The sequence below is a fragment of the Anolis sagrei genome, chromosome 3 (genome assembly GCF_037176765.1).
Source record: "Anolis sagrei isolate rAnoSag1 chromosome 3, rAnoSag1.mat, whole genome shotgun sequence".
Lineage (NCBI taxonomy): Eukaryota > Metazoa > Chordata > Lepidosauria > Squamata > Dactyloidae > Anolis > Anolis sagrei.
The window spans coordinates 246,694,110-246,716,112 of NC_090023.1; the positions used below are offsets into that span (position 1 = coordinate 246,694,110).

At 37.5% G+C, this 22,003-nt stretch overlaps 2 protein-coding genes across 9 annotated transcripts in view; one reads left to right on the forward strand and one right to left on the reverse strand.

Moving 5' to 3' along the window:
* Window positions 1-11,163, reverse strand: part of IFT80 (intraflagellar transport 80) — an 85,023-nt gene extending 73,860 nt beyond the window's left edge. For 2 of the 5 annotated variants that reach the window (XM_067466026.1, XM_067466022.1), the window contains exons 1-2: window positions 10,811-11,074; window positions 2,330-2,437 (exon numbers count right to left, since the gene is read on the reverse strand). In XM_067466026.1, coding sequence (XP_067322127.1) covers window positions 2,330-2,369 — 40 coding nt within the window. In that variant the 5' untranslated portion in view covers window positions 2,370-2,437; window positions 10,811-11,074. The other 3 variants (XM_067466023.1, XM_067466024.1, XM_067466025.1) reach the window with 3 other exon arrangements.
* A 17-nt stretch (window positions 11,164-11,180) lies between these two features.
* SMC4 (structural maintenance of chromosomes 4) overlaps window positions 11,181-22,003 on the forward strand; it is a 49,231-nt gene continuing 38,408 nt past the window's right edge. Inside the window, exons 1-5 of one of the 4 annotated variants that reach the window (XM_060767587.2) lie at window positions 11,181-11,435; window positions 15,827-15,986; window positions 16,869-17,047; window positions 17,605-17,796; window positions 19,365-19,541. In XM_060767587.2, coding sequence (XP_060623570.2) covers window positions 11,196-11,435; window positions 15,827-15,986; window positions 16,869-17,047; window positions 17,605-17,796; window positions 19,365-19,541 — 948 coding nt within the window. In that variant the 5' untranslated portion in view covers window positions 11,181-11,195. The remainder of the gene's footprint in view (window positions 11,436-15,826; window positions 15,987-16,868; window positions 17,048-17,604; window positions 17,797-19,364; window positions 19,542-22,003) is intronic. The other 3 variants (XM_067466021.1, XM_060767586.2, XM_060767589.2) reach the window with 3 other exon arrangements.

Here is a 22,003-nt window from a genome sequence, read left to right on the forward strand (position 1 = left end):
GTCTGTTTGAAACTAGTAAATACAATAGGACCCTTCTTCATGATGCAGATACACAATTTTAAGGGATTTTGCCTATGGCAAGTGGTTTTTCTCATCTCCCATTATCAATTTAAAACAAAACAGTAAGTTCAACCATTTTCAATAATTTGGGGGAGGGGGGACCCAAATTCTGAATGCCTGGACAAGCAAGCTTGAAAAAATAACCATTACAACACATGCACAAAACTACATATATACACAAATGTATACACACATAAAACACATATGCACAGACTGGGCTACAGCAACACGTGGCAGGGGACAGCTAGTTATCAATATATTTATTAATATCCTGGTTTTTTCCAAGTGTGGATTCAAGGTGGCTTACAACAGATTGAATTTTTTAAATTTACAAAATACAAAAATCAAAGTGACTGAATGATCAAAAACTTTAAACGAGTTAAAACACAATCACTAAAACTGGGAACAAAAGTAACAAATAAAAAATCCAGAACATTGTTTAGTGGCCTGGTACAACCAGTCCTCAAAAGCCTGTTGAAATAGAAATGTTTCTTTCACCTGTCTACTGAGAGGGGAAAGAAGTTACAGAACCTAGGGGTAGCTACTATATGCCTCTATCTGTAGCGCATCTACACTACAGAATTACTGCAGTCTGACACTGCTCTAACTTGTAAAATTATACCTCCCATGATCCCACAGCATTGAAACCATGGCAGTTAAAGTTGTGTCAGGTTGCATTAATTCTACAGTGTTTATGCACCCTCAGAAGACCATCTCTCATGTTTTCATCAGTTGTACCTGATAATGTGTTGGGACATGAAAAAAGGCCTTGCAGTGAATTTCAAAATACAAGAGAGAATACACTCCTTCAAATAACCTGAACCCGTGTCATACATGATCTTTCTGAACAACATTTGTAAAGTGCAATCAGTCTTGTAGCATTACAGAAGTGCAAAATATACAAGTAGTTTTTCATCATAAAAAGGTACATATAGCAGCAAAACATGCATATATATGTTATGAATTCTCATTGAATTTCCAGGATACCCTGATCTAAAAACAGAAGGCTTCATTAGCTGCTGCTTTTATATTCTGCTAGACAGCAGAAACTTTTTTTTCATTCCAGTGAGCCCTCAATTTACCATGTAGTTAATTTCCTGTCTTATGTTTCCCTATGAACTTGTCTGTTCCATCATTTTTCTGTCTTTGTGGAATGTTATTGTATTTACAGTTGGCCTTAATTGATGTAGGATACATTGCATAGTGTGCAAGGGTTAAAAAAGGTAAATTAAACAAGCAAAAAAATCGGGTTATGATGGGTAGACTAAATAGATCTAATGAGCTAAGTCAGACATAAAACCTGATTATGTATAATAGAACATAACAAATAGATTATGAAATTATGAAATAATTACATTAAAATGGGTAAACAGAAATTATATCTTCTCTATCAGAAGTGAGCCAAGAAAGCCCCTCACCTAATTCTGGCAACAAACCTATCCAGATTTTTCTTTTAGAAAAAGGGATACAGGGGATACACCAGAAACTCTTAAAGACAAATGCAACTTTTTCAAATGATGTATTTCCCAAATGCTTTCTTTATAGTTCTGCAAATTCTAAATGTCTTCCATTTAATAATGATGAATATAAGTGTCTAAAGTCATGAGAATTTGGATTAACAGAAAAAGTCAGAAAGCAAGACCAGGTTGTAAAGGAGGAATCTGTACAACCTACATTCTGTTAATTTGATAAATTAGATCTCTGCCCTGTTTTTACAATAATTACCAACATCTCAAGGTTTTCTCTTATGGTGCAAGAAATAATGAATTTACATTCAGACCACCTGGACTACCAAAAATCAACAGGATTACTCCAGAGTACATGGCTTGAGGACAGTAACTCTTGCAGGGAGCTGTACACAGGAAACCAAGTCCAAATATGGCCTTTTTTTTATCAAAAAGAGTAAACCCAAAGAGATTTCTATAAAGCTTAACCCCACCTGGTCAACTAAGAAACTTTGCTTTATATGTGATTATGGAAACTGTACTTGTTTTTAATGTCTTTTCATTAGATTTATTTAAAATAATTTTAGGATATTATTTTGTCTTAATCTGTGGGACATCTCAGGTCACATATTGTGAGAAAGGCAGGGTATAAAATAAATTGACAAGTTTTACATTGAGATATTATGGTTTCGAATGCTTTTCAATTCAAGTTGCCTTCTGCTCCTACAGTGATGCAACTCATATTTTGATACATTTCCACTCTTACACGCACTGGGTGATAAAGTCACCTATATTACAACATTGTTTCTGAAACGAACAAAGGATATGTTTTGGTTCCTTTAACAGAGAAATCTTTAATCTCATTTTTGGTTAGGTTTTCTGGTGCCAAAGATCCAGCTGATGCATTGATAAAGAGGTCTTCTTTATTACACCTGTGAATATTAAAAAACAAATGCTTAGCAGCCAGTATTAACATTTAGTTTTAACCACAACAAGCACACCTTAACTAATTAACACCCCTTCAGGCTCAAAGTAGTAATGTCACACATCATAAATGTATGCATCAGTCATCTGAAGACCTAGGCACTGTAGCTTTCTTATTTATCTATATATTCCAACAAAGCTGATAAACTCCCGAATAGCTGTCTAGAGATAGATAACAATTCTATGATCAAGCAGGAACTTTTGTCCCCTTTGGATGTTGCTGGACTCCTTAATACATCAATGCTGGTTCTGCTGGAGAGGGCTGATGGGAGCTGCAATATTTGTAGGGTCTGAAGTTGATCATCAATGCAATAATTGGTCAATAATTGGTCTCTCATGGGATCAAACTGTTGGAAATAACAACCTTCAACAAGCCTGCTATACTACTTATTTGTTATGTATATAATTGTGATTGCTTACTATATTGTATGTATATGATTTAGTATGCAGTTTTCCCCTTAACTCTATGTTGTTTGAGGTTGTGGGAGGGACTGCAGACCATGTAACCGGATCTGGGACTATTCAGATTGAGACTGCATTTTAGAAGCCTGTTTGTATCAGAAACAGTACAATTTGTATTAAGAGTTTGCATCAGTACAGTTTATGAAGTCAGAAGTGTTAGTGTAAAGTCAGTGTTACTGTAGTCAGTCTATATTGATTCAATGTTCAGAAATTTATTAGACTGGAGAGTGTTAGTCTGTATGCAAGAAATAAGAGACTACAATAGAATGCTTTAGAGAACCTACTGTTTAAACTCTCAACCAATAAGAAATGTACCTGTATGCTGAATACATGAAGTGTGTAAGTTACTTTTAATGAAGACTATCTATTTTTGGTCTCTTGAGACCATGATTTAAAAACCAATATATTTATGGAAGAGTATGTGTTTTTTCGGCAACCTAAACAACACTTCTGAAGATCTGCAATATATTTTGTGAACTAGCATATCTTTGTTGCTAACAGTTCTGGGAGATTAGCAGGTATGTCTGTCTAACAACTGAGAAACATAATTTGCCTTGCATGAATACTAGTGGATATTTACCACAAAAGAGAAGATTCACTCAAATGAGTATTTAACTCTTCTCAGGAAGATCATACTTTACAAAAAGGTTATGATTATTCCAAATAGTGTGAATGCCAATTAATCTCCAAAAGGGTCATGCTTCCAAAAGTCTACGGAGATTCCTGATTTTCCAAAAGGTTGTGATCTCTAAAAGGTCATGCCTTCCCAAAATAAACTACCTATAAAGATCACATTCATAGTGTGGGGTCCTCCTGGACTTAACTCTGCTTATGATCCTGAGTGTTCTTTTACAACTATTCCAGCTGTGGTAAATCTACTGAGTTAGTTACACACATTAGTTGACCATATACGATTCATATGCAGGTTTAAATAGTATACCACACACTCTATGAGGCTACCTGGAAACTGCAGCTGGTAAACAATGCAGCTATTACAATACTGGTGGCATGTTCCCAATATCTAATATAACCATTTAGAAGATGCAATATTTGCACTACTATTTCAATTGTAATGGTTGCTGGCATTTTTCAGGAGTGAATCCATGTACTGTTTTTGTTTTGTGGTTTTGGATAGACTATCTCTACACTAATACACCTGTACAGGAAGTTGCTATAATCCTTTTCCAAGAATACATGGTTGACAGGCACAAGCAACAAGGTCTTTTCATTAAATGGTCCTAGGGGTCATAGAACTTCCTCTCACTGAGGCTTTATGGACTCTAACCTGCCAATGTTCAAATGTGTTTTTAAATATTATATTTTTCAGGCCCCCATTTCTGGATATTTTGTCTGCATATTCATAGAATTTATGAAATATTCAAAGACATAGTTGTGTTGGTCTGTTTTAGCATGCAAAGATGTTTTAAAAAATCATGTAGTAATTTTGAGTCCATGAAGGCTTGCACTAGAAATTTGTCTCAGTTTCAAAGACTCTCGAGCAGGCATGGGCAAACTTCAGCCCTCCAGGTGTTTTGGACTTCAACTACCATTCCTAACAGCCTCTATCTGTTAGGAATTGTGGGAGTTTAATTCCAAACCACATGGAGGGCCGAAGTTTGCCCATGCCTGTTCTAGAGGATGAATAAGTTATGGGTAAGGTTTCCTCCTTGTAAATTGTGCTATCTAAATAAAACTACTGTTTAAATTATTTTTGATTTACTGTCTCATTTTATTGCAATTTGGTTTTATTTCATTATGTTTTACTCACATGAGCCATCATACAAAGACTAGGTCCTAAAAGGTATGCAGTGAGAAGTTGTATAAGAAATACATATAAATGTTATTAGCTACTATTCCATCTGATGCAATTATGACATTCTACAGTTGAAACTGATAACAGAAACAAATTTGTTTTGTAACAATTAGAAAGCATCTATAAACCCAGCATAACAAATGACACTTTTGTTATCTAGAGAATGTAGAGGTATTTACAAAAGATTCCGTAGAAATAATACACTCCAAATAAATTCTTGAACAGCTAGAATTCCCGTTAATGTTAGTTAATGAACACGTGCTTATTCAGAAGGGAATATACCATTATTCACAACATATGACCTCTAACCTCTTGGGATTTCTGCAACAAAAGAACTACAACCCACCCACACATTTGCTATGTAAAGGTTATTCAAGCCTTTAGACCAAGTCTTTGTACACACTACCTTGCTTTGCCCTAGACTGAATACATATTTCTCATTTATTTCTTTGTAACTCTAGAAAAACCCCAAAATTAAGATTAATTTTAAAGTAATAAAATGAGCATTCTCTCATTGAAGTTACAGTTTTTACTGTAAATGGATGGATACATCTCCTAAATTCTACATTGTGATGCTATGCTGCATTTTTAGTTTTTGAATGAACTCGCCCACATCTAAATAAACTCACAATACAGGGTTAGTCAAAATGAATAGGCCAATAAGAAAATTAATTGTCCAGAATGAGAGAACCTGGGGAGAAACTTATTAATTAACTTATCTCTGAAGGTGAGACAAAACTTTGATAATTTATCTGTCGATACGTAGCTGTAGTTTGGTTACAATAAACATACATTCGTCTAAAATTAATTTTCTTATTGGCCTATTCATTTTGACTAACCCTGTACATTCTGGAACAACACAGCACATCTTTTCATAAAAAGCAAAAATAGGCTCAAGCTCAGGCTAATTTAAAAGACAGGTGTTCTGTTTTGGCAAATGATTTTTATATATATTGAAGAGAGGTCCACTATTCTATCCAACTGCAAACAATGAGGAGGAGGGGAAAATTCTATTTCTAAACACTAGAATATAGAATGAAGTCAGAACTTTATTAGAGCCTTTTGTTTAGATCTGTATTTTATGATAAAGTATTATATTTCCTTCTGAACATATAGATTATTTAGGTGGGGCAAAATTATTAACATTCACCTGAAGTTTCATATTTTCAAATTCCCATTTTATTCCAAAGAAATGTACAATGGAAAGTTTCATTGTAAGGACACAGTTCTTCAAGAAAATTCAAAGCACCAATTTAATGACAGTATCTGGAAAAGAAGATCCAGTTCTACCATTGCTATTATAAATGTATACAACTTGTATCTCTTACAGTTCATTTGCATGCATCCAGGAACACTTCAGCATTGCTGACATGCGAGTGTGAAGGGCAGTAAGGATTTGTCATCTTATCAAAGAAATAACATCTACAAATAAAGAATGCTGCAAGGAAGGCAGCACTGAACGTTTTCTGCTTTATCGCATTATGGAATTTCAATTCCAACCCTACAGAACTCCAACAACATGGATCACTAACACAATTTCATTTCTCCACCAACTTTTTCATTTTCTTTTATTATTTGAAACTTGCTCTGAGTCTTTAGAGAAAGAAAAGCTGAGCTGAAAAGCAAATGAACAAGAGAGTGGGAGCACAGTGTAGAGATAAACGGTTGCTTTTTCATCAACACAGATCTATTTCTTCGAACGTTAAGTCCCCAAAACACCAAGTGATCAAGTAAGCATTGGTAGGGCTTTAAGCTCCAAATGTCTAAGGTGACAGATGATGTATCCAGAATGCAAGTGAGCAGTTTTTGTAGGTTAGCTGTTTGAACAACCTGTCCAACTAGGGACGGCAGCAGAAAAGAAATGGACATATACATGCTAAGCTCAGAAAAAATTTTATTAGACTACTTTGCTCTGAAAAGGGAGCACCTACCATCTTCCATCTAGCCTGCCCTACATTCCTATGCCTCACATCTTTGCTATCTTTCATAGAGCAGGAAGGGACTCCAAGGAACATCCAGCCCAACCCCATCCTGACACACACAAAAATACAATTAAAACATTCCCAACAGGTGTCCATCCAGCCTCTGCTGAAAAACATTAAAAGAAGGAGAGTCCAAAAAACGCTGCCTTTTAATCTGAGGCTGGATTGCTATCTGTTGGGAGGGCTTTGATTGTATGTCACTGTTCAGAAGGAGGTTGGGCTGGATGGCACTTGGAATCTCTTCCAACTCTGTGATTCTATTCTATGACAATGCCAAGGAGATATAACTTATGGCTCTTCCATCAAACAGTATGATAGGGGCTTTTTTGTGTCAAGTGTGAGAGAATTGGCCATCTTCAAGGACGTTGCCCAGGGATGCCTGGATGTTTTACAGTCCTTGTGGGAGGCTTCTCTCATGTCCCTGCATGGGGAGCTGGAGCTGACAGAGGGAGCTCAATCCACTCTCCCCGGATGTGAACCTCTGACCTGTTGGTCAGCAGTCCTGCCGGCACAAAGGTTTAACCCACTGTACCACTGGGGCTCCATGACAGCTGTTGAGATAGCTGACTGGATAATCCAGCAGGGGATAGAACGCCTTGTCCCAAAGGGACAACTATTTTCTGTCAAAACTGTCAACTGATCACAGAGGAGGAACTATCACATCTGGGATCACAAAATATCCAGACCTCCATCCAAAAAATGTAATGTACCACTATGTGTGTATATGTCATCAAGTTACCTGTCAAATTATGATGACACTATGGATTTCATAGAGCATTCTTAGGGAAGTTAAAACAATCAGATGTGGTTTGGTCTGAAGAAAAGGGGGAACAGCCTTGTTTTCTGCTGCTCTAGAACAGGCATGGTCAAACCTGCCCCCCCCCCCAGTGTTTTGGACTTCAACTCCCACAATTCCTAAGAGAAGCTGTTAGGAATTGCTTGAGATCTCCCTGCACCTTCGGAATGATGGAAGAGATGAGGGAACTATGGTCGGCTCTTGGAACTGGCAAACCCAAACTCTTAAGTTTTTTTACAAGCAAAAAATATTATTTTAAAGACAGATTAAGAGCAATTTGAAATAAAGAGCCAGTCTAAAGCGAAAGGCAGCCTTGAAAATGTTCAAACTAGCATTTTAAAAGGTAAAGCTTTCCCCCTTGACATTAGTCTAGTCTAGTCGTGTCCAACTCTGGGAGGGGGGGTGCTCAATCTCCATTTCTAAGCTGAAGAGTCAGTGTTGTCCATAGATGCCTCCAAGGTCATCTGGCCACCATGACTGCAAGGAACTCGGTTACCATCCTTCCAGAGCGGTACCTTATTGATCTACTCACATTTGAATGTTTTTAAACTGCTAGGTTTGCAGAAGCTGGGACTAACAGCAGGAGCTCACCCCATTCCCCGGACTGGAACCGCCAACCATTCAGCAAATTCAGCAGATCAACCGAGAGTAAAACTAATATAGCAAAGGAAATTTCTGTGGGGTGGGTTAGAGCAGGGAATCAAGTGCCATTTGAATACATTTAAAAGCCCTGTGCAATGTAACTTGCCTGGATAGAGTTTGGAAAATTACTTTTAAAGGCAACCAGTTTCAAAATAGTAGATAGTGTTTTGTAGGGATTATATATCTCTCTTTCAGCTCTATCTACCTAAGCCAGGCTTGGGCTGTTAGGAATTGTGGGAGTTGCAGTCCAAAACACCTGGAGGGCCAAAGTTGGTCCATGCCTGAGATAGATAGTAAGGAACCATTTCTCAACCTGGGGGTTGGGACCCCTGAGGGGGGTCGCAAGGGGGTGTTAGAGGGGTCACCAAAGACCATCAGAAAACATGATGGTAGTTAGAGTGGTCCAGCATTTCTATATTCTCAAATAATATGTTGTATCCAGGTTGGTTCATCAGGTGCTCTGCTATGTCTGACTTCTCTGGCTGAAGTAGTCTGCAGTGTCTTTCATGTTCCTTGATTCGTGTTTGGGCGCTGCGTTTGGTGGTCCCTATGTAGGCTTGTCCACAGCTCAAGGACAGCTCAACCCATTACGCAAAATAAGCATTTGCAGTATAGTTGATTTTGCCCAGGGGCGCTCTTGAGGCGCTCTTGGGGGAAAATAGACCTTGACATATGTGAGTTGTAGTTACTGGGATGTATAGTTCACCTACAATCAAAGAGCATTCTGAACTCCACCAATGATGGAATTGAACTAAATATGGCACACAGAACTCCCATGACGAACAGAAAATATATATCAGTGATTGGTTGGGGGGTGGGGGGTGCCAAAATACTGTTTGCTTACCGTTGAAAATTACCTCGGGCCGCCTCTGCCAGCTGCATGGTATACGGTAGACTCCTGCAGAAGTGAGAGGATCCCTCTTGTCCACCATGTCAGACTACACAGAGAAGCCATTGAAATCCACAAGCATGTGGACAATTTCAACAGAAAGGAGGAAACCATGAATATGAACAAAATCTGGATACCAGTATTAAAAAACTCTAAAATTACAACAGCAAAACAACAGGGGGGGGGGGGGGGAATCAGACACACCTAATCACCTCTCAACAAAAGATTGCCCCAGGCACTGCCAGGCCCTCAAATGCCAATCAAGGTGGTCAGTTGAAACATTCACGCCTATCTCCAGCAGACAAGAGTCCTTTGTCCCACCCTGGTCATTCCACAGATATGTTATTTTTGTTCATTCGTTCAGTCGTCTCCGACTTATTTATTTATTTTATTTGTCGTGTCAGAGCAACTAGTCCATTATATTACATTTCTAACAGACCAAAGCAAACAAATAGAAAAATACAAAACTTGTGAGTTTGGTAGTTGGTTAAATGTCCTTTGACTAGTATCTGGCCACTTGGAGTGCCTCTGGTGTTGCTGCAAGAAGGTCCTCCATTGTGCATGTAGCAGGACTCAGGGTGCATTGCAGCAGGTGGTCAGTGGTTTGCTCTTCTCCACACTCGCATGTCGAGGATTCCACTTTGTAGCCCCATTTCTGAAGGTTGGCTCTGCGTCTCGTGGTGCCAGAGCGCAGTCTGTTCAGTGCCTTCCAAGTCACCCAGTCTTCTGTGTGCCCAGGAGTGAGTCTCTCATTGGGTATCAGCCATTGGTTGAGGTGCTGGGTTTGAGCCTGCCATTTTTGGACTCTCGCTTGCTGAGGTGTTCCAGCGAGTGTCTCTGTAGATCTTAGAAAACTATTTCTAGATTTAAGTCGTTGACGTGCTGGCTGATACCCAAACAGGGGATAAGCTGGAGATGTCTCTACCTTGGTCTCCGACTCTTGGTGACCTCATGGACCATCCCACGCCAGAGCTCCCTATCGGCCGTCACCACCCCCAGCTCCTTCAAGGTCAGTCCAGTCACTTCTAGGATGCCATCCATCCATCTTGCCCTTGGTCGGCCCCTCTTCCTTTTACCTTCCACTTTCCCCAGCATAATTGTCTTCTCTAGGCTTTCCTGTCTCCTCATGATGTGGCCAAAGTACTTCAACTTTGTCTCTAGTATCCTTCCCTCCAATGAGCTTTATTTCCTGGAGGATGGACTGGTTGGATCTTCTCGCAGTCCAAGGCACTCTCAGAACTTTCCTCCAACACCACAGTTCAAAAGCATCTATCTTCCTTCACTAATGGTGATTCAGGTTATTTTACAACAATATATTAATATGTAAAAGCAACCTTCTAAACCCAGATTTAAGCCACTGATCCAACAAATAAAACTCCTCATATAAACCCTTTTTCCTAGTTCCAACAGACCTCACTACCTCTGAGGATGCTTGCCACAGATGCAGGCGAAACGTCAGGAGAGAATGCCTCTAGAACAGTGGTTCTCAACCTGGGGTCCTCAGATGTTTTTGGCCTTCAACTCCCAGAAATCCTAACAGCTGGTAAACTGGCTGGGATTTCTGGGAGTTGTAGGCCAAAAACATCTGTGGACCCCAGGTTGAGAACCACTACTGTAGAACATGGCCATATAGCCAGAAAAAACCTACAACAACCCAAACTAAGAGATATGTAAACCATTGTGGAATGTCAGTGCAGAGACCTACGCCCTGAAGACCCTCAAAATCAGCTCCCTTACCTGTAGAAGCCAATAAATAGGGAATCCAGAGTCTCTCCAAGAGGAGCCTTGTTGCGACTTCAGCTCGCGCCCAAAGCCCTGCGTTGGCGACGCCGCTCCGTCTCTATAGCGACTTCTCGCGAGATTTCCTCTCCGATCGCACTCTTCGCTCCTTCCCCCCTCCCACACCCGTCGTGACGTCAGAGCGCCGACCTGTCAAAAACCGTCTTTATATCGGCAAAACAACCCATACGATTTAGATTTGATAGCAAAATTAAATAAATAAGAATACCTGCTCAATTCCACGAGTCAAAATAAGACAGAGGGAAAAAAAGCTAATTCCTGACGTGGAAAACATTTTTACAGCCACTACAGCCGCCTTTCAGCTCGCTAACGGGAAAACAAGATGGCGGCGCTTGAGGGGGTTTTTCTTCCTCCCTCCTCTCCCCCCTCCCTTCTTCTTTCGCCTCCTTTCAAACCCGTGGAAGCCCCGCCCCTTTTCCTTTTCCCCCAGCATGCTTTGCGCATTTCTAACGAATTTCGTTACGAGTTTGCCGTTTGGGCGCCATTTTCGAGTGTGGAAGCCGCCAAGGCTGCAGGCAGGAAGCGAGCGGAGGGAGCAAGCTCTGAAGGGAGGCGCAGGACGGTAAGCGGGCCTTGGGATCCCGGGAGCGGGGGAGAAGGCAGCCCCACGCTTGGAAATCATCGCTGCTCATACTGTGACCATTACTGATTGCTTCAGCTTCTGGAGATATTGGAGGAACTCGAATCAGAGGAGAGAAACTTCCCCCATAAATGGGGTCTATGACTTCTCTGTGGGGTTGAAGGGAAAAATATAATCATGATCATTATGATCAATATTAATAATAATAATAGACAAGATGAGGTGTTGTTTTCCATCGGAGTCTGAATTTAAAAGAAAGGAAAAAGGCGGCATTCTTTAATTTCCCTTTTTCCCCGCCACAATTTGCCTCTATGGATCTATCTATTTTTTTTAATGGGAGAAATTAGAAACCTTATGCTTTTTTAAGGTTGTCACAAGAGATAATATTTTTACTAATTTTTGAAAATATTATTTTTCGTCGTTTTATTTATTTATTTATTTAAAAGTTTTGTATACCAGCCTTCTCACCTCTCTTGAGGGACTCAGACCGGTTTCCAACCATAATATCACATAAATCAATAAAACAACATAATACATATTACAGTAAAACATTAAAACAGCAATTACAATCAATTAGAAACCTTATGCTTTTTTAAGGTTGTCACAGGAGATAATATTTTTTCTAATTTTTGAAAATATTATTTTTCGTCGATTTATTTATTTAAAAGTTTTGTATACCGGCCTTCTCACCTCTCTTGAGGGACTCAGACCGGTTTCCAACCATAATATCACATACAATCAATAAAACATCATAATACATATTACAGTAAAACATTAAAACAGCAATTACAATCAATAACTATAATTAGGTTCTTGTAGGTTTTTTCGGGCTATAGGGCCATGTTTCCAACAGACCTCACTACCTCTGAGGATGCTTGCCATAGATGCAGGCGAAATGTCAGGAGAAATGCCTCTAGAACATGGCCCTATAGCCCGAAAAAACCTACAAGAACCTAGTGATTCCAGCCATGAAAGCCTTCGACAATACAATAACTATAATGGTCAGTCATCATACTTTTTTTTGTTTGTTTGTCGTGTCAGGAGCTTCTTGAGAAGCTGCAAGTCGCTTCTGGTGTGAGAGAATTGGCCGTCTGCAAGGACGTTGCCCAGGGGATGCCCAGATGATTTTTTTTAATGTTTTTATCATCCTTGTGGGAGGCTTCTCTCATGTCCCCGCATGAGGAGCTGGAGCTGATAGAGGGAGCTCACCCGACTCTCCCCTGATTCGAACCTGCGACCTGTCATACTAAAATCGTTGCTCATCATCCTCCATCCATATCTCAGGGTGTTGGCTCACTCGTCGAATGCCTATCTCCATAACCAAGTCTTCACCTGTTTCCTAAATGAAAATGAATAAGCCTTAATCAGCAGAGAAACTGGTCCTACTTTTTATAAAAAATTACCAATTACCAATTGTAATATAATGATAAAAAAATAATAATTTATTTGTAACCCACCCTATTTATTTAAGGGACTCAGGGTGGTTTCCAACAAGCCTCACAACTGACAAGCCTCTGAGGATGCTTGTCATAGATGCAGGCGAAACGTCAGAAGAAAACGCCTCTAGAACATGGCCAATATATTATTAGCATAGCAAAATATTATATATTACTATATTGTACTGTACCACTATAATGCAATATTAGTAATATTACATGTAATACATATATAATTATTATATTATTTATTGTTAGTAGTATTGTATTACATTATAATATCAATATTATATGTACATACAATATATTATATGTATTGTCGAAGGCTTACATGGCCGGAATCACCTGATTGTTGTAGGTTTTTTCGGGCTGTATGGCCATGTTCTAGAGGCATTCTCTCCTGATGTTTCGCCTGCATCTATGGCAAGCATCATCAGAGGTAGTGACCGGATGCTTGCCATAGATGCAGGCAAAACATCAGGAGAAAACGCCTCTACAACATGGCCATACACCCCGAAAAAACCTACAACAACCCAATATATTTTATTATTAACATAGTAGACTGAACTTTCTTATAGTGTTTGATTTTGTCACATTCTCAAGTAATTTAGCTACAACACTCTATGGAGTCTGGTGTGGTCCAATAGGAGGTCCAAAGGGTCGACACTATTTGTTACCACACAGAGTGACACCAACCCTAGTGACGGCAGAAGTTCAACAGAACCTCCTTCCGCAGTCTTAAAACACTGCCCGGTTGTGCTATTAAGGCAAGCCTTAATGTTTTCAACAAGCCTCACAACCTGTGAGGGTGCCTGCCATATATGTGGGTGAAATGTCAGGAGAGAGTGTTTCTGGAACATGGCCAGACAGCCCAGAAAACTCACAGCTACCCAGTGATTCCAACCATTAAAGCATGCGACAATACATTAGCAAGCATGTATCAATCTCATATTTTTCCTGTTTGTCTATTATGGCATTGATGCAAGCATGGGCAAACTTCGACTCTCCAGATGTTTTGGACTTCAACTCTCACAATTCCTAACCGCCAGTAGCTGTTAGGAATTCTGGGAGTTGAAGTCCAAAACACCCGAAGGACCAAAGTTTGCCCATTCCTGCCTTAATGCCATAATAAGCAAACAGGAAAAATCCAAATCAGAAACGGTGAATAAAAACAACCTCAATATAAACTTGTAAGAATTAATATTTATATTAGGATTTAATGCTTTGCCTTAGTGTTTTATATGGTTTTAGTGATTTTAATTTATAATTATATGCCAGTGTTTAGCTATTGTTTTATTATATGTATGGTGGCATTGAATTCTTGCCAATGAGAAAGACAGTATATAAATATACTATATAAACCCAAAAGTAACCAGAGTAAAAAACTTAAAAGTAATAGAATGGAATGGAAAGGCGACAAAAAGGGCATCTCCAAGGCAGGATCTCCACTGCTAAATAATGTAGTTCAAAGTGAGCTGCATTATATGGGTTTATACCAAACAAGGGCAAACTGCGGCCCTCCAGATGTTTTGGACTTCAACTCCCACAATTCCTAACAGCTGGTAAGCTGTTAGGAATTGTGGGAGTTGAAGTCCAAAACACCTGGAAGGCCAAAGTTTGCCTGTTCCTGGTCTTCACTAAATCTCAGGGAGGCAACTTGCAGTACGTCAAAGTATTTATTTTTAAAAACTTCGACATTCGGTTCATAGTGGAGTTTGGGGTTTTCTGGCCCGGAGCTGCTGAGTGATATCTGGCTGTAACTCCAGAAGTGTTTTTGGCAAAAATTCTAACCCCTTTCAGTGGGGGGGGGGGGAGTGGGGAAGAGATGATGGATTTATGGAGGTTAAAAAAAAAAGCCTGACTCGTTTATGAGGACGCCTAACTTTTCACAATTCTTGTGGCATAAAACGACACCCTTTGAAGGAGCCTGCTTCCTTTTAGCCCTCAAAAGCAAACGTTGGTTCCTTCAGTTAAATTCTTTCAGAGTGTGCGAAAGCTATGAATGTCAGCGAAATGGAACAGTTGCAATACTTTCCCTAAGTGCACCGTTATCTTAAAAGACATGCTAGTCACTGCCACTCCCAAACGGGGTCGACACTCATCGAGAGACTTTTTTTAAAACTTGAAATTTTATGATCTGATCTGTCTTTTTTTAAATAAAAAAAACCCCATTACATCTATTAAACATCCCTTGTCTTTTAACTCCCCCATAGTGTTAAATATCACAGAGTATGGTGTTTAGTATTAAACTTTCTGATCAAGTTTCACGAAAACTTGACAACTGTTCTTTCAGTCCAGTTGTCACTGGATTAAGACATTCATAGGCAGTTTGAGGTTTTATTTATTTTATTTTAAAAAACGAGTGAGGAAGCAGCACTCTGCTAATTCAACCCCGTAATCATATTGCTATATTTTTTAAAAGTGCACATGAAATGTAAGAAGTTACACTTGTGTACAGCAGAGTCTTCATATATTTTTATATCCTTCTGAATAGTTAGGAAGGGTCCTCAATATCCAATGGAGTTTGGTTCCAGGATCGCTGTGAATATCAAAATCTGTGGATGCTCAAGTCCCACTGTATTAACTGCTGTGATAAAATGGCACCCCTTATATAACTTTGCAAAATGAATGTTTTAAAAAAATACTTTCAAATTGTGGGTGGCTGAGTCCATGGATACAGAAAACCGCCTGTATTTTTGTTTTACTGCCAGTTTATTTAATTTTTTCATATGTTGACTCTGTATGACAGCTGTAAATTATGAGCTGGAATGTACAATCCTATCCTAGTATTGAGGTTGTGTATTAGAAGTGTGAAAGCCTATGCCTGTCATTTACAAAAATGACTTGAAACTTAGTAAATGCTAAGGATACACCTTTAAGCATAGGTGTTTGGATTTCATTGTTTGCATTAGCAACAAAGGTACAATCCTTCTATAGATTGATTGTTTGGAATTTGAACAGCCAACAGAAATCATGCCAAGCAAAAGAAATAAAGTATCTACAGCAGTCCAACGTAAAAGCAATGAACCATTGGAGGAATCCTCTAATGACGGGGAACCTGAAGCCAATAGACATGTGACTGGACTACCCCAGCAAGGTCGGTCTCTTACCAAATGGATATATTTGTTGTATAAACCTGGCCCTACAGATAGCTTGTTTGATGTTAGGAGTGCACAGATATTTGTAATACTTTGATGGTTTATACACTACTTCTCAGTGTTAACTCTTAATGGTGTTAGAGGCAATATTTGATGTTCCTAACTATCCAATGCTTATTTCTGCTATTCACTCTACAGTCTTAGATCATCAAATGCTAGAAATGTGGGCCAATAGCTTAAACAGATACAATTTTGAGATATGTGAAAATAGCTACTTGTTGCTTGTTTTCTTAGTCAGTTACTATTTATATGTCTGCATTAAAAGGGAGGAATAGGTGTTATAATCTGTTCCTCATCAAGTCATTCAAAGACAAGATTGCCTCAAGGAGTTAAAAAAGGCCCTGCTTCTTGTTGAAATCTAAGTGCCCAGTTATGTGTGTGTGTGTGTGACAGACAGACAGACAGACTTCCTGTCTTTGAGGAATAGTACTACTGCTGTCATTGTGCAGCAGTCCCCATACCATGTCCTCAAAACTATATGTAAGCTCTGGATATGCCTGGAATTGCAAATCAATAGCAATATTTGATTATTTTCTTGGATTTATATGAATCAGATGTAACAGTAGTATCTTTTGTAGCAGCATATTGCTTGGTGAAATGTTTGCCTAATTTGTGAATAATTCAATAAAACCATATGAGATATATTACATATCTGATTCCCTTAGTAAGCATATGGGTAGAAATGCGCTGACACTCCTATAGCAGAGGATCTTAAAGGGAAGGGTCCTAGCTTCTATTGTTTATTCTCTATTAATAAGGTACTTATAGATGTAAGTAGCCAATAAGTGTGTGTGTCTCTGCTTCTTTTTGGCTGTCTCTAGCAGTCTCAGACGAAGTAGTTGACAATCGAAGTTTGGAAGAGATTTTGAGTAGCATCTCTCCTCCCCCACCTCCAGCAATGACCAATGAAGCTGGAGCTCCTCGTCTCATGATAACTCACATTGTAAACCAGAACTTCAAATCTTATGCTGGGGAGCAAATTCTAGGACCATTTCATAAGGTATCCTTTCTATTTTAAATTATTTCTAAGCTGAGGAAAGCCTTTTTTTATTCTGCTGCTTACAGTTAAGAGTAACTTCATATTGCCAACTAACCTGGGGGGTAGGGGAAGAAATGAAAGACTTTCAGTTGCTATTGTCTACTTCTTTTTTTAAGACATTGATTTTTGTGGAGTTAGTGACAAGTAAACAAATGTTTTGTTCCCTGTTACCTTTGAATGATGACCAGTAATTAAAGTAGAAAGTTCAAGTTTGCTTAGTTTGAAACTTTTTGATTTTAATGGTGATACTAATTGTGAAGAAGCTTCTATATAAGATTCTGCTTACTGGATTCAGCTCATTTTTCAAAGTTTACAGGATAAAACTTTAGAAATTTGATCTAATAGGTGGTGTCTTTGACTAGCTTGTACTTTTTATCCTTGGCTGTAAAAACTAAGCTTTCCAGTAGTTCGCAATTTCCTGCACTAGGTGTAACAGTATTTTAAACTGTCTACAAAGCATTGAAGCATAATTATTGGTAGCTATTAAACTGGAGTGCTCTCTTTTTTCTGTTATGTAGCGTTTTTCATGCATTATTGGACCAAATGGCAGTGGAAAGTCTAATGTGATTGATTCCATGCTCTTTGTTTTTGGTTATCGAGCACAAAAAATAAGATCCAAAAAGCTTTCAGTACTGATACATAACTCTGATGAACATAGTGATATTCAGAGCTGCACTATAGAAGTTCACTTTCAGAAGATCATTGACAAGGTATGTTTTATTTTGTGGAAGATCTGCCACCTAATAACTTATGAATTATTACCATATTCTTTATTGGGACCTCATAAGGTCATCATTGGCTTTTTAAAAATAACCTTTTTGGTATTGCTTATCATTAGGTATAAAACATTAGGAGCTATCTATCTCTTCAAAAGTACATGATTTGCACATCTTTGATACTACCTTCTCCTCCTAAAAACATTATTCTAAATTCAGATTTTTTTTCTTTCAAAACACTATCTTGATCAATATTGTGGAATTAGCATTCAGAATGAGAGCTTGGTGAAGGGCAATAGAGGGTACAATTGTAGGTGATATGATATGTTGCCTTTTTAAACTATCATAATTGCTATTACAGCCTGCATGTAAATATAATAGACTCTCAGTTTACCGGCACGATGGGGATTGGTAGATGCCAGATAAAAGTAGTTTGTGATTGCTTGAGAGTTACTATTAAAAATAGGCCTATCTAATACTATACTATACCAAAAAATTGACTTGATTTTGCTATTAAGAAAATGCAGTAATTAAAAGCAAATTAAGATAAACAAAGACAAGCGTAACTTAATGTAACATATTATAAAACTGGTGCTGTGAATGCAGTATTTTCTTTGATTTTTTCCCGGTTGCTTGAGAGTTTTGGTTGTTTGTCTTCTAGTTAACTGAGAGTACTATGTGTATGTGTGTGTGTATATATATATATATATATATACACACACACATATATATATATGTGAAATTCTTAATTCTAGCATATTTTTAAGCAGAAAATGCTTCCCCTATTTACATGACCTAACCATATCTAATCCTGCATTACAGTTTTTACTATTAAAAAACCTTTTAAAAGCAAATTTTCTATATAATATTATTATTGGATTACATTATTTTTAAAAAAAATAGAATAGGAAAACAGTCAATTTTTATACATAACTGAGATGTTGTGGGGTTTTAAGCTGTATGTCACAAAAGCTGTGTATGGCTTATTAGAAAGTTTATTAAGCATAGTGAGTAATATAATTCATTTTGAATTATTTTCATACTATTCCACTTTTTTTTCAAGCTGCCCATTCAGAATGGTTCAGCATCAGTATTCAGATTTTGAGGGGTTTCCTTGCTAAAGACTAGTAGTAACCCTGAACTGACAGGCTGTTTTATAAGTTGAGTGGAAGAACATGGGAGAGAAGCATGTTTTCTACCAGGTAGTGGTTGACAAACATTAAGGCTACAACCCTTATATACAGTCTATCTTGGATTAATTCCAGTGGAGATTGCAAATTTATTCAAAAGAAGACCTTGGACAGTACATTAGATTGTTCAAATGTTTTGCTACTGGGCTTAGACTATATGGAAAGGTTCTGTATTTTCAAGACTTATATGACAGTACAAATTTTGGCATGACTAATAAGGTGCATATATTATAAGATTTATGAGTTTCAGTGGTAGTGTGAAATAGGATTTTTCAGACTTGTGAGAATAAAACAGTTTAACTTTGAAAATTTGGATAGACGTGTGGTTCAATACTAACAATTGTTTTTCTGGTTTGTTTTCCTTCAAAACAGGAAGGGGATGATTATGAAGTCATTCCCAATAGCAATTTCTATGTCTCCAGAACAGCCTACAAAGATAATTCTTCAGTATACCATATCAGTGGAAAGAAAGCAACATTTAAAGATGTAGGGTTGTTGCTCCGGAGTCATGGAATTGATCTAGATCATAATAGGTTTTTGATTTTACAGGTAATGTTGACTATTTTGTTCCTAAATATATTTTTTGTCTTTAAATAGGGATAGGTACCTTTGAGTCTTATGTTTTGGAAGCTTTAAAGTACTCTAGCAGCACATCATGATTTGTATGTCATAGTAAATATGCAAGTCATTATTTGCTGCTTTAGAATTTTAAAGAAGAGAATCATTTGAAAATTATTTCTGCATTATAGATAGCCAGGTGAATAAAACAATTGTTATTCTTGTTCCGCCCTAGCAGCACGTAAATATTGGTGTAGTAAAGATAATCTTAACCCCAATATTGTTGTGCTGCTTAAGCGTGGCAGGGATTAAGCAACATTGTTATTTTTGTTCTGTATTGCCAGTGCAGAATTAACTATGTGATTGAAATAAACAGTAGCATTGTCTTCTAACTTTTTTGACTTTTGAAAGCCTTTGAAAGCAGTTGGTATTTTACCTTCACAGCAGTGGAAGACAAGGGTTTAAAAAAACCTATTGGTAACAGGTTTAATTAATGGTTGGTCTTTGCAATTTATATAACTGATATTTCACTTGTAGCCACACACAAAATCCCTGAAAAAAGGAAGTAGCTTTCAGTTATTTCCACTTTCTGTTTTGTGATGATAGCCCATATTTACTAAGAAATAATGATTTTTAAAAAATTTATACAGTTTTGAAAAAAAATATTGGAAATTAAGTTAAATGTACTGGAGCTAAGTGCACTTGGTAATTTTATGGGTTACTTCTGGAATAATTTTAAAGCACACAAATCACGCATTTGGAATTTATTTAGAAAATACTTATCAGTTCCAAGCAAACAGTGAAAAGCCTTGTGGTGAGTTCTAGGCCCTCAGCTCCCATACAACCTAAGCAGGAGTATTTTCTAATGCTCTTTGAAATAGCACAAGGGCTTGAAAGGAGTAGGCAAAAAGTATTATTCTGCAGAGGCATTTATGTGTGCTTAAGGTTCCTTATGGCCTAGTTTTCTACTTGTACTTACACTTGTATAAACTCATACATTTAAATATAAAGTTGTTTATGTAAGAATACAATAGATATTGGTGCTTTTCTGTCAAATACAAGTATAAAATCAGATTTTTAACTTCATTAAATTTCTAGAAATCATATTTTATAATTAAAAAGTAACAGGATTATGTGAAGTATGAATAGTAGATATACATAAGTTAAGAACACTAGTAACTTATTCAAGCTTTGTCTTTAAAAATAGTGCGCTATAATGAGTTTATTTAGTCAAAGTCATAAATGATTATAGTCTAACTTTCATTTACCAATATAACATAATAGGGTCTGGATCTCAGTTTCATAAATTAATGATACATAGATAGGATCATTCATATTTTAAAAGATTAATCACTTCATAACAAAGTACATCCATGAATGAATCCATATCAATTTCTATATTGAGAATTACAAACTCTGTTTCTTAAAAAAGCCCCAAATTAAAGGTAGAGTGTGGTCTCCTTGCATACTATTTTATGAAATACTTTGCCTTCCATCAGCCATATTACGATGTGGCTTGTGCTACTTTCAACAATGGGTCTTGCAAGCCATTTCACCACAAGGGATTTGGGGGGGGGGGGGGAGTAGTTCGCATTTGATTTGAAAAGTCAAGATAACAGCACTTCTGGCTAACCTTACTGAGTGCCATGTTGCCCCAAAAGGGATTCCCCCCCTTTTACTCAGGTTGAAAAATATGTCATAATTAAATATAAATCATTCTCTGAAGTTTGCTGTCTAGCAGCCATGTACATATTGTCTGAGGATGATGAAAGTTCAATGTATTTGAAGGAAAATAGGGTTGGAGACATTTTCTGTAAAGTAAATTTGGAAATTCTGTTTAAACCTTTAGTTGTTTATACATTTCCTAGTAATAATTATAATTGAAGTTAGTCAGGTTTATATCTGAATAAACATATCTAGAAATTAATTTTTTATTATGGTAAAATAAGTTAATTGTATATCAGATATTTTTTTAAGCAACCTGCATGCTAACTCTGTGATACTTAAAATGAACTGATTAAGAAATAGGTGTTGGATAATAAGTTGTGTTCTTTCTTTTGGCATAATTATTTAACTAACATGTTTACTTATGATTTTTTGCTAACTGAAAATTAATTTTACACAAAATATGGCTTTTATTATGTTATCACATTATCCTAATGGAACAGTTTCTTCTGCTGGAATTGAGAAGTATTCAATTATGCCTCCAGGTTGGGGCGGGGAGGTCTCTTCAGAGCAGTCTGGACAAAGCTGCAATAGGGAAATAGATGGGAAAATCTTATTCCACAAGCAGAATTCAGCTTGCATTGTCTGTTGCTCCATGCTTCTGTGTACACTTTTGAAGGGAGCTGAGCTACTTCACTGACTTGCAGGCTAAATTCCAGCTTCCCAGGAAGTTGAGTTAATAGTGATCTGAAGAGTTTCTACTACAAGCTGGAAAACTAGTAGTAAAT